At 35.8% G+C, this 17,668-nt stretch overlaps 1 protein-coding gene across 2 annotated transcripts in view; it reads right to left on the bottom strand.

The window, feature by feature from the left end:
- LOC134658374 (endothelin-converting enzyme homolog) overlaps positions 1–17,668 on the bottom strand; it is a 62,793-nt gene that overhangs the window by 27,808 nt on the left and 17,317 nt on the right. The window contains exon 1 of one of the 2 annotated variants that reach the window (XM_063514033.1): positions 10,496–10,764. The exons of the other annotated variant lie outside the window; for it this stretch is intronic. Within the exon in view, the coding sequence (XP_063370103.1) occupies positions 10,496–10,759 (264 nt within the window). The 5' untranslated portion in view covers positions 10,760–10,764. Of the gene's footprint in view, positions 1–10,495; positions 10,765–17,668 lie in introns of those variants that run through there. 2 annotated transcript variants of the gene reach the window in all.

The raw sequence follows: 17,668 nt of genomic DNA, 5'->3' as shown, positions 1-17,668 counted from the left end.
TTCGAGCGCGGGACTTGAATCTTTGGATTTGGGGATATTATTAGAAGACAGGAAAAGTAATTTTAGCGTTTTGTAAAATTCATCCCCTAACAGGGTTAAAAAGGGGTTGAAAGTTTGTACGGGTTTCAAATTTTATTTTAAGCTAGGAACTTGAAACTTCGTAAAAAGGTATTAAATTAAAACTGCAAAAAATTTATTTCAGCGTTTTTGAAAATTCATATCTCAAGGTGGTGAAAAAGGGGTTGAAAGTTTGTATGGAGATCAGATATTTTTGTGAGTGCGGGGCTTGAATTTTTGTACAGAGGCATTTATTAGAATACAAGAAAAGTAATTTCAGCGTTTTTAAAAGTACATCCCTTAAAAGGGTTAAAAAGGGGTTGAAAGTTTTTATGGGGTTCAAATTTTATTTTAAGCTAGGAACTCGAGACTTCTTAAAAGGGTATTTTATTAAAAGAGAAGAAAACTTATTTCAGCGTTTTTGAAAATTCATCTCTCAAAGTGGTGAAAAAGGGTAAAAAGTTTGTATGGAGATCAAACATTTTTGTGAGTCTTTGTAAAATGGCATTTTATTATAATACGAGAAAAGTAAATTCAGCGTTTTTAAAATTCATCTCTTAAAGGGTCGAAAGGGGGTTGAAAGTTTGTAAAGTTGCAAACAAACTTGAAACTTCGTAAAAAGGTATTTCATCAAAAGAGAAGAAAACTAATTTCAGAGTTTTTGATAATTCATCCCCATGGTGGTGAAAAAGGGGTTGAAGATTTGTATAGAGGTCAAACATTCATTTGAGTGCGGGACTTTAATCGTTGTAAACTTTGTATATAGGCATATTATTAAAATACAAGAAAAGTAATTTCAGCGTTTGTAAAAATTCATCCCCTAAAATGGTTAAAAAGGGGTTGAAAGTTTGTATAGGGTTCAAATTTTATTTAAAGCTAGGAACTTCAAACTTCGTAAATAGGTAGTTAAGTAGTAGGTTTTATTAAATAGAGGACATGAAAATCTTCTGGTTGAGAGGGATTATATCGAGAACAATTTTATTCAGTTAGGGGCTTGAAGCTTCGTAGGTTGTGAAAGACAAGTATCATGCGTTGTAATATTAATAATTAACAAATGATTAACCGTCTTACTGCGATCTTTTGCTGCATAATGTTCTAAGCTAATGTAGAATATATAACCACCAATATATAAATCCACGCGTACGAAGTCGCGGGCAACAGCTAGTAAATAAATATAATTACATATACAAGAATTGCTCATTTAAAGGTATAAGAATATGCCTCACTGAGACTATTCGTTTTTGAGCGTTTTCACTTAACTGTGCACCTTAAAGCGCGATTTACCGTAAAATGGGGTGAGTAGGGTCAAAACTGAAATTCAAACCTCGATAACATTTTATTTTTACATATGAAAACTGAATGGTGTATATAATAAGTGTTCCGGACGTTTGTATTTTAGTTTTTATTTTATTTTGGGTAGTTCCATTTCATAACTTTGACGATAAAGAGGAAAACCCACCTCACCCCGTAGTGCCTCGTATTTGGGGTGAGAGGGGTTTTCATACAAATGTGATTTTGGAAGATTGTTGGATCGATTTTTTTTTATTATGCGTTTTACTGTAGCTCCATTTTAAATTGGAATACATTATTTTTGTAGCAGTAGCCTTAAAATCCCTTCTCACCCCCTTCTCAAACCTTCTCTCCCCATTCATAACCCACCTCTCCCCGCGAAATCTACTCACCCCGTTTTACGGTATGTCGTGTTTCAGTAACGTCTAACCGTTACATTCCTGACAAAATGTATGGGATCTGACATTGACCGTCAGTTTTGTAACGATTGCTAATCGGCCGTTAAAGGTGCACAGTTAAGTGAAAATGCCCTTTTACTGCATCTCGAATTCTCGATACGATGGTAAATAGCGATTTACGTTCAGTCAGTATTTAATGGTCCTTGGCAACATCAGCTGGTTAATTTTATTTTATGAAGATTTACAATTCATTTAGCGGATTAGGTACCGTAAAATGGTTCAACATTATTTTTTACCACGCCAGTGCCTTAAGGCTTATTTAGACGGCGTGCTAACTCGAATGCGATTTTAGTTACATTGCGGATTGTTGGTTACGTCCAATTCATCCGACCAATCAAAACCCGCAATGCAATGAAACTCGCATGCGAGTTCTCGCATCGTCTAAATGAGCCCTTATTTGAACAATATCCTTAAACGATAAAAAACCGCGGCAAAATTTAAACAACGCCATCTAGTAATTTGAAAATATATCAACAAACAACACTTTCAACTAATTAAAACAAACGAACTTAATTATTCGACCACTTAGTTGGCATAAATGATACGAGACGTTAAAAGGTAGTAAAAAAGAAAATGTTTTGAGTGGGTACCCGGCCCGGCTTAATACTACTTCTCAGGGAGGATTATTCCCACTAGTTACCACCAAGTTGTTATCAGTGGTAACTATTTTATATAAGTATTTAACTCTAACAAAATTTTGGTAATTTTAACTACTGGGAATTTTTTTCCCACCTTTTACCACTGGTAACTACTGGGAAAAATAATTCCCAGTATAGTCCTCCTCATCGTTTTCGATGACGGCGACCCCAAATAAACATCATGGACGTTGTCTAGCGTGTGCCCTTATGTGGCTGGCCAGGCCGAACTTGGTCTTAAATACTCTATTGCACGTGTGACAATAAAGTTGGCCAGCTGCGTTGAGCGTGTACACGTAGGCGGGCTTAGGTCTCTCTTTCCGTGACTGGCGTTTTGTGTCTAGGCTTGTGAGGCGGTAGTAGTTACCACTGGTAACGACTTGGTGGTAACTAGTGCGAATAACCCCTCAGGAACTTTGCTTTAAATATAATTTGATGTGCTATAATGAAATTTAACGACAATATGACATGTTTTAACCCATGTCATAACCCGTACGTCGTAACTCGTAAACTTTAAACTGTAGAGTACTTCCAGTTTAATACGCGTGTGGTAGCAGTACTGAGATAGATATTACACTACAGAAAAAAATAATATATATTTGAATCACGAGCCGAAGGCTACAAGGCATTTAAAATTCATTAATGTAATTATGTGTATTATTTTTTACTGCCCTACGCTGCTCATTCACGAGTTGACCAAGGCCTGTGCACATGGATGCGTGTGCGTTGTAACACTTGTAACACACAGATCCTTGTGAGAGACGGCACACCGCTTGCGTGTCGTGTGCGTGCACGGCTCCAACGATTTAGCTCACACGCACGTTCCCGTCTACGCAGCCGGTGTGCTCTGGCCTTTTAACCTTTTTGACGCCGTGTCAAACACACAAGCTGTCTCTCAGACGCCACGTCACAAGTGTCAAAACTGAAATTGAACTTTATGCATATGCACCTAGGTTTATGTTGCTCTGTGGTCTATGACCGATTAATACGTCTTTGGCGTTGGACCTGCGGTGCGTATATATCGGTCATTGGCGTCCAAAAGGTTAAGCTTCTCTATGATTAGCCCTGTTTTTTGTCAGAGGTGGAGGTAATCGGCATTGGATACTGCCGTGCCGGCCTGGTATCCGCTTCGTTTCATCCGTATAGAACCCGACATCGAACCTCATCTTTTTTTTATAGAAATTTATACAAGAATCGACCGAGTAATGCGACCATTTGACGACCACAGAGAGACATACAAAAACATTTTTGAGTCTCGGTGAATAAATACGTATTTAATATAATATTTAAAACTTTCGCGGTTTGAACACATATTAACTCACATTTATAGACGGGTCTATCGCACGTGAATCGTGAAACGTTGGTAAATAAAGGTAATAAAATAAATTTCGCGATAGACTCGTCTATAAATGTGAATTAAAATACGTATAAATTCGTACAACACATGTATCAGAATTACAGTTCCATTAAATACGAGATTGCACTTAATAGTTGAAACTTGCGAAGTGGAATCTTACGACCGACTGCATCGAATGCAATAAGCGAACTTCCACTGCGAAATAAACTTCTATCTTATTGCAGAAGCAATTCTAAGAGAAATTGCTTTTACGGAGATGCCCTCAATCTTAGGTTCTGAGGGCACGATATTTATTTGTTTTTCATCAAAAAAACAACGGGTTGCACTCAGGGAGTGCCGGCAGAAGTGAAAACTCAATGACTAGTGCAAAATGCACTATGTATAATTGAGGTTAACGCCATGTAGCGTTAGCGTTAATTACTTGAAACCCCTAAGCACATCACTGTTAGTACCTACTCGAGTTATATTAATACCAGTTAGAGCGAAACTCACTAGATGGCATTTAAATAAAAAAAAACTCAATGACATTACATATAACAGTTTTTCATGTAATGTCATTGAGTTTTTCTTTATTGATTTAAATGCCATCTAAATGAGTGGCCATACTAAATCTTACGGTCACGTGATCGTCTTACGCTGTCTCTAGTTTAACATTTTTTCCCCACCTCAAAAAGTGCACAGCGCCGCTAAAGAAGTTTTCACTTCAAAAAAAGAATCAAAAACTATTTATTACATAAGACACAACTTTTGTTTATAATATAAAGTGATGGAGCCACTGTGTGTGTGTGTTTTCAATCAAGATCAATGTAATAAAGTGTTTGTAATAAAGTTTCATGGGAGCAAAGTTGTTGTTGAACCCATGGTAGTTTGGTCATTAATTAATTATTGTGGGTAAGTAATAGAACGTATACAAACCTATAATATATTGCTCAGAATATATAAATTCAATTAGTATAATTTTGAATGGCATAACGTGCAATAAGTATAACGTGTGATACGTATAATAATGAATTCTATAATTTTATAACGTATAATGAATTTTACATATAATATCGTTTATGATAAGTATAAAAAGATATAACGTTGAAATAATATAATATACAAAACCAATACCACGCAATAAACCTAACCTTTTATTTTTCTGGGGGTAACAGTTCTAACCTAACCTAACCTCTACTTTTCTGGTAGCAGTTTCTTTCTCTGAGGGTTCACAGTTCTAACCTAAACTAAACTACTTTTCTGGCAGCAGTGTTTTCTGTGAGGAGTCACAGTTCTAACCTAACCTATTTTTATGGTAGCAGTTTCTTTTTCTGTGGGGTAACAGTTCTAACCTATCCTAACCTACTTTTCTGGTAGCAGTTTCTTTCTCTGGGGGTCACAGTTCTAACCTAACCTAACCTACTTTTCTGGTCGCAGTTTATTTTTCTGGGGAGTCACAGTTCTAACCTAACCTACTTTTCTGGTAGCAGTTTCTTTTTCTGGGGAGTCACAGTTCTAACCTAACCTAACCTACTTTTCTGACAGTAATTAGTTTCGATGACCTATGAAATACTGAGCTATCCAAATAATTTTACTTATGTTTTGTTCAGATACTTATATGAGATGTTATTCATTATTTTAATTTATATGCGTAATGAATGTTATATTAAATGTAATTAGTTTATTTGTATGTTATACCAAACAGCGGTATGTATATTGTATGTTATATTATTTTTATGTTATACTTATTGAAAATATAGATTTAGTGCATTATGTTATAAGATTTGTGTTTTGTGTTTTGAACGTTTGTAAACTGAAATTATACCAAAAGTGCGTATTCATTATGATACGCACCCAATTATTGTAAGCCTAGTCCAGGGGTCGGCAAACCGCGGCTCGCGAGTCGCATGCGGCTCTTTGGGGATACGATTGCGGATCTTCAAGTCGGTACGATAATGGAAAACCCACAGCAAAACAGTTAAGGAGCTTCTAGGGCTCAAAAGACACAAAACTTGCGCGGTGACTAGAATTTTGGACACTGCAATTTGAACAAACACCTGTTCCAAATAGGGAAAAAACAAGATGCGACATGCAGGTTCTGCCAGGAGTCAGAGGAGACTGCTATGCACATTCTCTGTTCCTGCGGACCACTAATGTCCAAAAGAAGTACCTACCTAGGGACCTAAGGGCGACACACACTGGAACCCTATGAAGTACAGAGCATTACGGCCCAAAGAATCTGGAATTTCCTGGATTCAACGGGCATTAGTAATGAACTTTAAAGGGCCGTCACAATAGATCACAGCTTGGTCGAAGTGGCATTCAAAGGCCCACAACACCCCCAATAATAATAAATAATAAATGGGAAACCCAGAGAACCATAGCTAAACTGAATAATTCCCTCTTGAAGATTAAACTGAGCGGAAAGGAAATGGCGGCCGAAGATTGTTTATACAGTGAAACCTGGATAAGTGAGACTTCAAGGGACGAGCAGATTTGTCTCACTTAAAGAGGTTTTCCACTTACCCAGGCTCTCAGTTAGCCAGGTACAAATAAATTTCTGTCTCATTTACAGAGGGTCCCATTAATAGAGGTGAGAATAGAGGATATATTTCAGTTATAGAGGTGGTATTTTGTAATTATGTTTAAAAATAAATAAGGTAAAATAATCCTTGTCCCTAAATATTTTTTAAGTCTGTTTAAATATTTCTTTGAATTTATTTTGAATGATTCTCCAAAGGAGAGATTTTTTTCAATTAAATTTGATACGGACTTCATTGCGTCTTAGAAATTTATTAAATGAAAATTTGTTTATTTGTGTTATTTATCAAAATTTCAGCTTTCGTTTCGATAGTTTTAGCTACATAAAGTAACTAAATGAAACTTGAAGTCGTTTAGACACAATTAAGCAAATGCGGAATTTGTGCATAGACTAAGAGTTAGTAAGAATACGGAAATTGATCAATAAAGTCCAAGTTAGAGAGGCCATAGATTGACGTTATCTCACATACAGACGTCAATTCCTATAAAATTAAAAAAAAAACAATTAGGAAAATGTAATCTTATAAATATAGTCTCAGTAAAAGAGGTAAAATACACTCTCTGTCTCAATTATAGAGGTAAATGTGACTATAAAATCACAACAACGAATCCCAGTTATAGAGGTTCGTTTTTTCTCACTAACAGACGTAATTCAGTGCTAAAGTGTCGGGACCGCACCATGAGTCCCAGCTATAGAGGTTTCTCACTTATCCAGGTCTCACTTAACCAGGTTTCACTGTAATTCGTTACGGGTTAGGGTCACTCGTCCTAAAATAGCTGCCCTGTTTAGTGCTTACGAATAAGAGGTTATGTTTGAAGCGAATTATATCTTGATAATTATATCCTTACATGGGTACAATTTTAACTAAAACCCTTTTAAAAAAGAGATGAGATGCAATGCCCGCCGTTTTAAGCCGAATCTAGGACTCTTGGTACCCTACCTACTCGTACCCGATAAGGTAGGTTTGCCTAATACTAAAAATTAACGCGCAAGTTCGTTTTAAATGTAGCTGAACAAATGTTAGCCAGTTTGAGGAGTCCTACAGTTTAATTTTTTGCTCCTGTTACAGCCCATTCTGTATACATATACCTACAAACATTTATAATTATGCCCCGATATAAAAAGATCACGCGCTATTGTTTTACTCGCCTGTAGATAACTTGAGCTATAATCTACTCATATAGTGGTTCAAGTTCAAGGTGGCGAACCGGTTGTCAATGGTTACTTTAGCAATGCCCCCTACAGAGGGGCTACCGCGAAAACCGAAATTCGCAAATTGCGGGGATCTTTCTCTTTTACTCCAATGAAGGCGTAATTAGAGTGAAAGAAGAAATGGCTTGAAAGAAAAAAAAATCGATTTACGAGGTTATAGCCCAGATTTCATATTTCACCTGAATGCCAGAAATGGCAGCTTTATTTCCTGAGTAAAACCATAACCATAACAAATTTTATGATGTTTTTACGGAAAATGAAGCTAAAGTTTTACGAGCTATACGACAACTTAAAGTCTATTTTTTTATTCGGTAGACTGAAATGACAGATAATAGTATGAACATGAAATGTCATTTCATACTATTAACTGTCATTTCAGTCTACCGAATAAAAAAATAGACTTTAGAGTGCTGTTGGTCACTAAAGGTGAAATGGACAGTCAAGTGTAAAAATATGGGTGCAAATAACTTACTCAAAAATATGTAGCATTATTCTTAATTCGCTGACATAAGAGCTATGGGACATATTTTGAGTATGATATGTGCACCCATATTTTTACCACTCGACTGGACTTAGGAACGATTAAATCGTCACGATACAGGGTGCTTCCTGTAACAGGAGCAATAAATTAAACTAAAGGCTGTACTCCTCAAACTGACCAACATTTGTTCAGCAACTTTTGAAAATAACTCATGTTTTAATTTTTATTCCACTTTAAAGTTTATTCTAAGACGCAATGTATTGCAAATTTTGTTATGTTTAAAGCATGACAAGCAACGTCAAACACACTGTTGTCAGCGTACATTGAAGGCAATATTTATTTTGTATGAAAATAAGGAAGTCTAAAGGATTCATAATTTTTAAAAGTTGCTGAACAAATGTTGGTCAGTTTGAAGAGTACAGCCTTTAGTTTAATTTATTGCTCCTGTTACAGGAAGCACCCTGTATATGGGAAGTTCCAGTAATGTTATGAACACTTCTCGAATTTAGAAAAAGTTTATGGAGCGTGAGTAATTAAATCGAAGCAATGAATCAAATAGCTAACACATTTAAAATGAACAAGTTTAAGGGATCGGAAATACACTCTATATTACTATAACTCTATTTCCAAGAGGTAGGTATATATAACACTATTTTTTTTCATGTTTGACGATCCTTTTGTGAAATTCTTAGTGTTAAATTTGATTTGTAAATAATCCAATATTATTATGGAATAATAACATCCATAAATTGCTCTGGATATTTCGCTTAAGATAATATATAAGTATGTTACGATTCATAAGTGCTTGTTGCTAGGCCTACATGAATAAAGTATATTTTGACTTTGACCTTGACATCAGAAAAACCATTTTGTGTGGTTGTCCTTAAATAATCAGATCACGTCGGTACAATACAATTTATGCTAAGTGGGTTACTGAAGATATAATCATCAAAACGCCAGCACAATCTGCACACATTCCTCTGGTGTTTTCAAGTTTGAAAACAAATTGTGGCTTTCCATTAAAGAAGGTTCCTTTAGAATTTCAGATAAAAAAGGACCTTATTGCACTTAAATAAAGCAGGCCCTTCTGTATGAGGACCTTATTGCTCTTAAAGCAGGGCCCTTCTGTATGGAAAGCCACAATTTAACTTTAGTCTGTCATCTTTTGCTTTTGCATCTGTTGTCTTTTGGTTGACTTCATGATTTGTAATTTATTTTATTGTGGTTTTTGCTACCTTAATTATTTAATTTCATTGTTTTGACATTTAATTTGATCGCATGACATTATGTAAAGTCTATTTTTTTATTCGGTAGACTGAAATGACAGTTAATAGTATGAAATGACATTTCATGTTCATACTATTATCTGTCATTTCAGTCTACCGAATAAAAAAATAGACTTTACCTATTATAAGTTTTGCATGCTCAATTGTCAGTAAAGTACACTGTACTTCTAATTTTAAGTCACCATCTACTTACATATTCACTGTGTTCTGGAAAATAAATAATTTGTATTTTGTAAATAAAGTTCCAGAGTTAGCCGGCCAGTTATATCAGTTTATCGGTTAAAACGGGTTAAAGTTTGTTTTTTAGAGTCGATCTTAATGAGGAACGTGCGTTTAGTCACGATCTTTAGCTTTCAAGTAACGATTGAGAGGAAGAAATAATTACTATCCTCAGTAACTGAGGATCGTGACATCATGTTCTATCCTTAGAACTGAGGGCCTACCTTGAATATCTGAATCGCACTTTTGTTACCTGCCTCTCTATGGCAGATAGATCGATAATTGATGTTCGCGGTAGACGCTCATATTCCTCCATAGACTCATGCCCCTGTTATTGGCCTATTGCAGTTGTACATACATAGATGCAATTCGGTCATTTCAATCATTTAAATTATGTCCGCCCTACTTAGGGTTTGCACTACGGATCCGAAATGTATGGGAAGATCCGCGGATCCAGATCCAGATCCGGATAATTTCATACATTCCGGATCCGGATTGCAAACCCTAGCCCTACTGAAACGCTCCGCGTTAGTCAATTATTGTTCCTTTACATTTCACTAGCGACCCGCCCCGGCTTCGCACGGGTTAACAAATTATACGTAAACCTTCCTCTTGAATTACTCTATCTATTAAAAAAAAATTGTTTATCTATGAAGCGGATTAAAAATGATACGTTTCGGCATTTGGGAGTTTTACTTTCCAAGAACATTTTTTTCAAGTTTTAAAGATTAGCAATGAAAATTCGGTTGTCAAGAAATCATATAGGAGTTTAATATCAGAATGAAAATAATAACAGTAATTTTCATTCTGATATTGAATCACTGTAAGCGGTAAGTACTTAGGTACCTACCTACTTTTCTAGCCTAATGTTATAGAAATGTTATAAAAAAATCAATAGTCGATTAAAAACTCTTCTTTTAACGCGATTTGGGCACAACTTTAGATGCTATACTTGTAAGAGAATCATAAGTAATTTTACCTTCCCAAATCTCTCATTCGTCTCCGGTTTCGGCGCTGTATCGAACAGATTCAGCCGCGAGCTCTGAAAGAAGTCTGCGCTAGAGTTGGTCCTCGAGAACAGTTCGGATGTGGAACTCTCCCTGGTGAGCGAGGGTCGCGGCTTCACGAACGGGTTGTTCCGCGCCCTGGCCTGCTGTTTGATCCAGTTGAACTTGTTGTTGGTCGTGCTGGGGGAGTCAGGGGAGTCGGTGGTATCCGAGGTACTTTCTTGGACGCCTGTCATTGTGTTTTTTTGTACTGGATTGTGTAGTTTAGCTTGTTAAACACTGGTTTCTTTAGAGTTTGTTTTGCTAATAAAGTTTAATTTACGAAGTCTGATCCATTGCCATTCGCGATGGTTTGTCGAAAGTTATTTTTACAATTAGGTACGTATATTTGTGGCACGTTGAATTACGATTAATCACATTTTTAATTAGTTTATCACTGTTTTTGAATGTTCCTCTTAACCCGACATTTATTTAGATACACAGCTGTATTTTTTAACTTTAATTCCACAAAACTTATGAATAACACACTATTATTTTTTAGAAAAAACCGGCTAAAGTCTATCTTAATCCGATATCACTGTAAACAACACCAACATTTAACCATCAGCCAGCAAGGTCATTTGTTGACGTACGTACAAAAACATACGTATATGTATATGTATATTTAAATGTATGTTAATGTATTTGGAACGCGCGCGCACCGCGCCGGGCAGAGACGTACTGCGCCTGCGATCCGCGCCGCTCTAAGATATAGTATGGACGTTTGCCATTCGTATTTGTTTGTAGATTTACGAGATAACGAATGTAAACAAATATTAAATAATTAATCGACGACCGGTCTGGCCCAGTGGGTAGTGACCCTGCCTGTGAAGCCGATGGTCCTGGGTTCGAATGCCGGTAAGGGCATTTATTTGTGTGATGAACACAAATACCTATTTCTTCCTGGGTCATATATGGGTGTTATAGGTATGAATATAAGTATGTATTTATCCATATAAGTATGTATATCGTCGCCTAGCACCCATAGTACAAGCTTTGCTTAGTTTAGGGCTAGGTTGATCTGTGTATGTCCCATGATATTTATTTATTATTCATTTATTTAATAATGGCAATTTGCTGGAGGTTGCGGAAATGGGAACGGATTAATCTTTTATTGTTTCTCTATTATCTTTTATTATTTATTAGCTGCAGAGAGAGGTGATCCCCCTGCATAGAAATTTGTTTGCAGGGGGGGTCACCTCTCTCTCTGCAGCTGACGTACGGGAATATGTGTCGTGTTATTTAATTAAAAAAATCACATATATGTTACATAGTGAATATTTGGGAGACCGAGCTTTGCTCGGAAAACATATAAAAGTTCAAAAATGCGCGTTTTCACAGAGATAAGACCTAGCTAGATCGATTTTTCGCCCCCGAAAACCCTCATATAGTAAATTTCATCGAAATCGTTAGAGCCGTTTTCGGCGAGTTCCCCGAAATATATATATTAAATAAATAAATAAATAAACAAGAATTGCTCGTTTAAAGTACAAAAAATAGTGATATTAATTTCGCGTTGGATAATCTATGCAAAATGTGGGTAATGCAGTAGGTACATAATATAGTGTTTAGGTGCATCTCGTGACACTATAACAAGTAGGTATTTTCCAGATACCTAGGACTGTTTTGTTGATTTTTACACATAGGGACCTAAACTACAATAAAATAGAATAAAAACCGGCCAAGTGCGAGTCGGACTCGCGCACGGAGGGTTCCGCACCATCAACAAAAAATAGAGCAAAAAAACCGTGTTTGTTGTATGAGAGCCCCCCTTAAATATTTATTTTATTTTATTTTTAGTGTTTGTTGTTATAGCGGCAACGGAGATACATCATTTGTAAAAATTTCAACTGTCTAGCTATCGCGGTTCATGAGATACAGCCTGGTGCCAGACGGACGGACGGACGGACGGACAGACGGACGGACGGACGGACAGACGGACGGACGGACAGCGAAGTCTTAGTAATATTAGGGTCCCGTTTTTTACCCTTTGGGTACGGAACCCTAAAAATTGATTCTATTGCTTTTCGAAAAACGATGACTTTATTATAAAAGTCGTTACTAACATCAGTAATGTAAATCTATGATTTTCTGGTAAATCGCCATTATGAAAATTTTCCAATAAACTAAATCGGCAAAAAAAAACATATAATTTAACTTAATGAGGAACTGCTGAGAAATACTGAAACGCAAACACGCTTCACGTTCATTCAGTCAATTAATTATGATAATTTACTATTTTGTTTACTTATTGTAAGGACATTGTCATGATTTTGATAAATAATATTTAATAAAACTAATTAAAACATGGTGATTACCGACAGGATTTAGGGTAAATGATAATTATTGTATGGCAACACTATAAAAAACTGGATAGGCGAGGAAGGGGTAAGCGGAACCTGGAACGGAGAATAGCTGGGAGCTCACTTTTGATCGGGACGAGCTGATGGAAGGACATCAGAGGCAACTAAGGGTCGACCTGCCGGAAGGAGCTATAATATCTCAGAAGTGCTCAGATCTTCACGCTCATAACCGTCGGTCTACAAATTTAAAGTAAGTGTTTCTATTCTTTTGTGATTCAGTTTAGGCTGTTTAGGTTTAACGTTCAATTTAGTGATCTGATGAGCTAATTGTTGGTTGTTTTCTGTGGTAACGTCTTATATTTCAAGCGGTTGCAATGATAAGAACGTGTAACGGAAAGTAGCATTTAGGTAATAAGTAAATCTATGAGCATTGAATTTTTCTACCGTCAACTAAGTACCCGATTTTTTATAAACGAGTGGCAGTTATTTTTCATTGTATTTGTATTTCGGTTGAATTGTACAGTAGTTAATGATTAGTATATTGCTCAAAAAAATGAATAAGGGTAGTTAACAGTGGACTTTGTACTCTAACGATTTCGATGAAATTCGCATACATGAAATAGATAATAGGACGTTTCCACATAAATGAATTAAGGGCCTACTGCAGCCGCGTCTGGCGCTTCGTAAACCACGCCCGCTAGTTCTTCCCTCCCCGCTAACACGCACACATGGAAACGCTTCGCGCCGCACGTGAAGTTTGTGTGACCTTTTAGCACCATCTAACGTTACAGAAGTTAACTACCATTATACGTGGTCGCTGCGGTCGGCCAGAAACTTAAATTCGGAAAAAATTGAAACAGATGGCGTTGTTACTTGTTCATAATAGCAAACAATAAAATAATTAATTCATAAACCTGCATATTTATTGTTGTTTTGGAAGATGTTAACATCATAGAAGCAGCAGCGTATATAGCATATAAGTTAAGAGTATTGATAATAAGAAAATAGCACAAGAACAGAAAAGAGATTATTTTTGATAAAATATGATGAAAACAGATTTACTTGATTACGCTCACCTGACTTTGCGGTCACTAAATGCAAATTTCAACCTTATTGTTATGGGGTTACAATAACCCTGGGGTTGCAGGCGTCCATGGTCGTTATTATTATAAATGCTTTGGTTGAAATGCTTTTTATTAACCCTCGAATTTTTCATAGGTACAGTCACCTGCAATAATATGTTACTCTTCGACGGCCGCAAATATATGTGACACGCTCTTATGGCTCTACAAATAAGATCTAACATGATCTACCGCAAAACGGCCTTCGGTGTGTAACATATTATTGCAGCTGACTGTACTCGTATTCATTGTTGTATAGGTAGGTATTAATATCTTTTATCCGATCGATTTGCATTTATTTGAAATAAATCACAGTGTTTAGTAATTATATGTTTTATTGAATAAGAGATTATTTAGGTATGTAAGGAATACAGGGTGCCTTTTTGAAACACTCATTTTTAGGGTTCCGTAGCCAAATGGCAAAAAACGGAACCCTTATAGATTCGTCATGTCTGTCTGTCTGTCTGTCCGTCTGTCCGTCCGTATGTCACAGTCACTTTTTTCCGAAACTATAAGAACTATACTGTTGAAACTTGGTAAGTAGATGTATTCTGTGAACCGCATTATATTTTCACACAAAAATAGAAAAAAAAAAATTTTTTTTGGGGGTTTCCCATACTTAGAACAACTGAAACTGAATTTTTTTTTCATCAAACCCATACGTATGGGGTATCTATGGATAGGTCTTCAAAAATGATATTGAGGTTTCTAACATAATTTTTTTCTAAACTGAATAGTTTGCGCGAGAGACACTTCCAAAGTGGTAAAATGTGTGTGTCCCCCCCCCCCCCTGTAACTTCTAAAATAAGAGAATGATAAAACTAAAAAAAATATATGATGTACATTACCATGCAAACTTCCACCGAAAATTGGTTTGAACAAGATCTAGTAAGTAGTTTTTTTTTTAATACGTCATAAATCCCCTAAATACGGAACCCTTCATGGGCGAGTCCGACTCGCACTTGGCCGCTTTTTCTGGATAATTTTGAATTTCAATTGTCAGGGGTGCCTACATTATTTTTTAATACATTTTACAACGACAACAAACAACAGTTCAAATTCGCCGTATTTTTATTACCCGGGTCGATCGCAACAAAATAGAAAATCATGTTTTTCAAATCTAAGCGTTATTGTAATTTATCTCAAATAACCAAAAAGTCAATCTGACTAGAACTTAAAAACGAACTGAATTATTTTAATATGTCGATTTTTCTTGGTGACCCAGGAGAATTTTTTTTTATCCCATACAAAAAGAGCGTATCCCAATCGCGTATCGGTTTTGGTTTTTACTTATAAGTGTGAAAAATATATTCTACCATATACGAAGGATGTGTGTTTTTTCATGTTTTATATGTCTTTTTGTACAATAAAGTGTTTTACTGCTACTAATATATCATATTAACGATTAACTAAAAAGGTATTTACATCTAATTTAACTGGTAAATTATTACAGCCCGCTAAAATTAATATATATTCAAATAGTAGTTTATGCAACAGTGATATAATAAGGGTTCTTAAAATTCAAGGGTCGAAGTTACAAAACGAGACGTAGTCGAGTTTTGTAAAAAAAGACCCGAGAATTTTAAGAACCAATTATGAGCTGTTGCATACATTACTTTTTCTATGACAGCTGCAGCAAAAAAAAAAAAAAAAACCCTTGAATTTTAAGAACCAAATATGAGCTGTTGCATACATTACTTTTTCTATGACAGCTGCAGCAAAAAAAAAAAAAAAAAAAAACCCTTGAATTTTAAGAACCAATTATGAGCTGTTGCATACATTACTTTTTCTATGACAGCTGCAGCAAAAAGAGTTATTATTAAAAAAAAAGAGTTATTATTAAAAAAAAAGAGTTATTATTTAAAAAAAATTGAGTTATTATTTAAAAAAAAAAAGAGTTATTATTGTAAATGAAAACATACCTCTTTCAATCAAGATGATCGGAACTTGTATCTTTAAAAAAAATAATGCAGTTGTATTATACTCATAAGATGACTGCTAGCAGTCATCTTATGAGCCTATAGACAAAGCATTCAAATGACATTGCTTTAGATATCACTGTCAGTCATTTAATTGACACATTTAAGTGCTGGAGTAGAAAAAAAATATTTGTTAATATGTCCCAAAATCATGGCTCATTTTTTAAGTCTCCTGACTTACCAAACATATCGCAACGAAGGCAAGGGTACAACGCGGCATCGTGAACCTAATACCCTCAGTACTATCTTGTGTCAAAGATCTTTTTGAGACGAATCAAACGAGCCGAAACACGAAGTGGTTTAGTTGCATGGTTGACTGGTACCGTTGACCACCTTCCAGCTCCATCATCAGACCCTGAGTTCTATCTTGTATCAAAGATCTCGTTGAGAGGAATCAAACGAGCCCAAACACGAAGTGGTTTAGTTGCGTGGTTGACTGGTACCGGTGACCACCTTCCAGCTCCATCATCAGACCTATATATTCTGATTCTGACATGTCATCAAAAGCATTTGTATTCAGTCATTTTTTAATTTAGTACCTATAAAATATCAGATCATTTCAAATATCTTTAATGCTGTCCGGTAGTTACATACTATACTACAAAACCAAATCCACAGTACTAGGATCAAAGTTTCTCAGTCGCCGTTTACACGCACTGTCACGCACACAGTATAGCATTTTACACGGCGCCTGCCACACACAATGATAAAAAACCTCGTCGTCGCCGTTGAAAACGTGCGGAGCCGACCGACACACGTCCTACCTCTACAAGCTCTGCCGCGGCACTGAGCTCACGACCGCGCGTCATCGGTAATATTAGAGTCGTTTTTAAAAAATTGCCAAAAAATAATAGTAGAATTTCATAAACACTAATGTATACCATCAGTATAAGCAAACGCTGCAGATTGCTTGAGTATGAAAATGACTTCGATATTAAGTAGAATTTCGTAGGAATTGACACTTGTTTCGGAGAGAAAATTGAGTTTGTTTTTCTTCGATTTTCTCTTTCTCAAAGGTATTTAGGAAAAATGTCAAAAGTAATTCCTAATGTACAGGGTATTAGTAATACAAAATAGCCAGCTTTACCGGAGTAAACTTCTCAACATTTACAAATACGAGCTCACAATTTAGTGCTTCACGTGGTTTTTCGGAAACAACCATCAGAAAAAAAATCATTACTAATTTAATAAGCCCTTTTTCCAATATTTAAAAAGTAATTCCTAAAGATAAGAAGACGCTTTTACCGTAACAAGTACTCATTGTTTCTAATAATGACCCTAAAGTACTGAATGTCATCGAGGAATATCATCAATTTTGCATTATTTTGACTTTTCTTGTTGGAGCGCTCTTAATTATAATAATTTATTTATTTGGTCATGATATTTTGAGTTTTATTCACCAGTACTAGAGTTCACTTTTATTAGCGATTTCATCAAGATGTAGCTTTATTGAATTATATTTGAGTGATATAAAGTTATAATACTGTGAGATCCTCGTATTTCAGCCCGTACAAGATTATAACCTTTTTCATGTAATGTCATTGAGTTTTTCTTTATTGATTTAAATGCCATCTAAACCTTACGGTCACATGATCGCCTTACGCTGTCTCGAGTTTATCATTTTTTCCCCACCTCATAAAGTGCCTAGCGCCGCTAAAGAAGTTTTCACTTCAAAAATCTTTGAATGCAGTTGTTTCTTTAAA

The sequence above is a fragment of the Cydia amplana genome, chromosome 22 (genome assembly GCF_948474715.1).
Source record: "Cydia amplana chromosome 22, ilCydAmpl1.1, whole genome shotgun sequence".
In the NCBI taxonomy this organism is placed as follows: Eukaryota; Metazoa; Arthropoda; class Insecta; order Lepidoptera; family Tortricidae; genus Cydia; species Cydia amplana.
The sequence above is the reverse complement of the archived record's forward strand: the minus strand, read 5'-3'. Positions and strand labels throughout refer to the sequence as shown.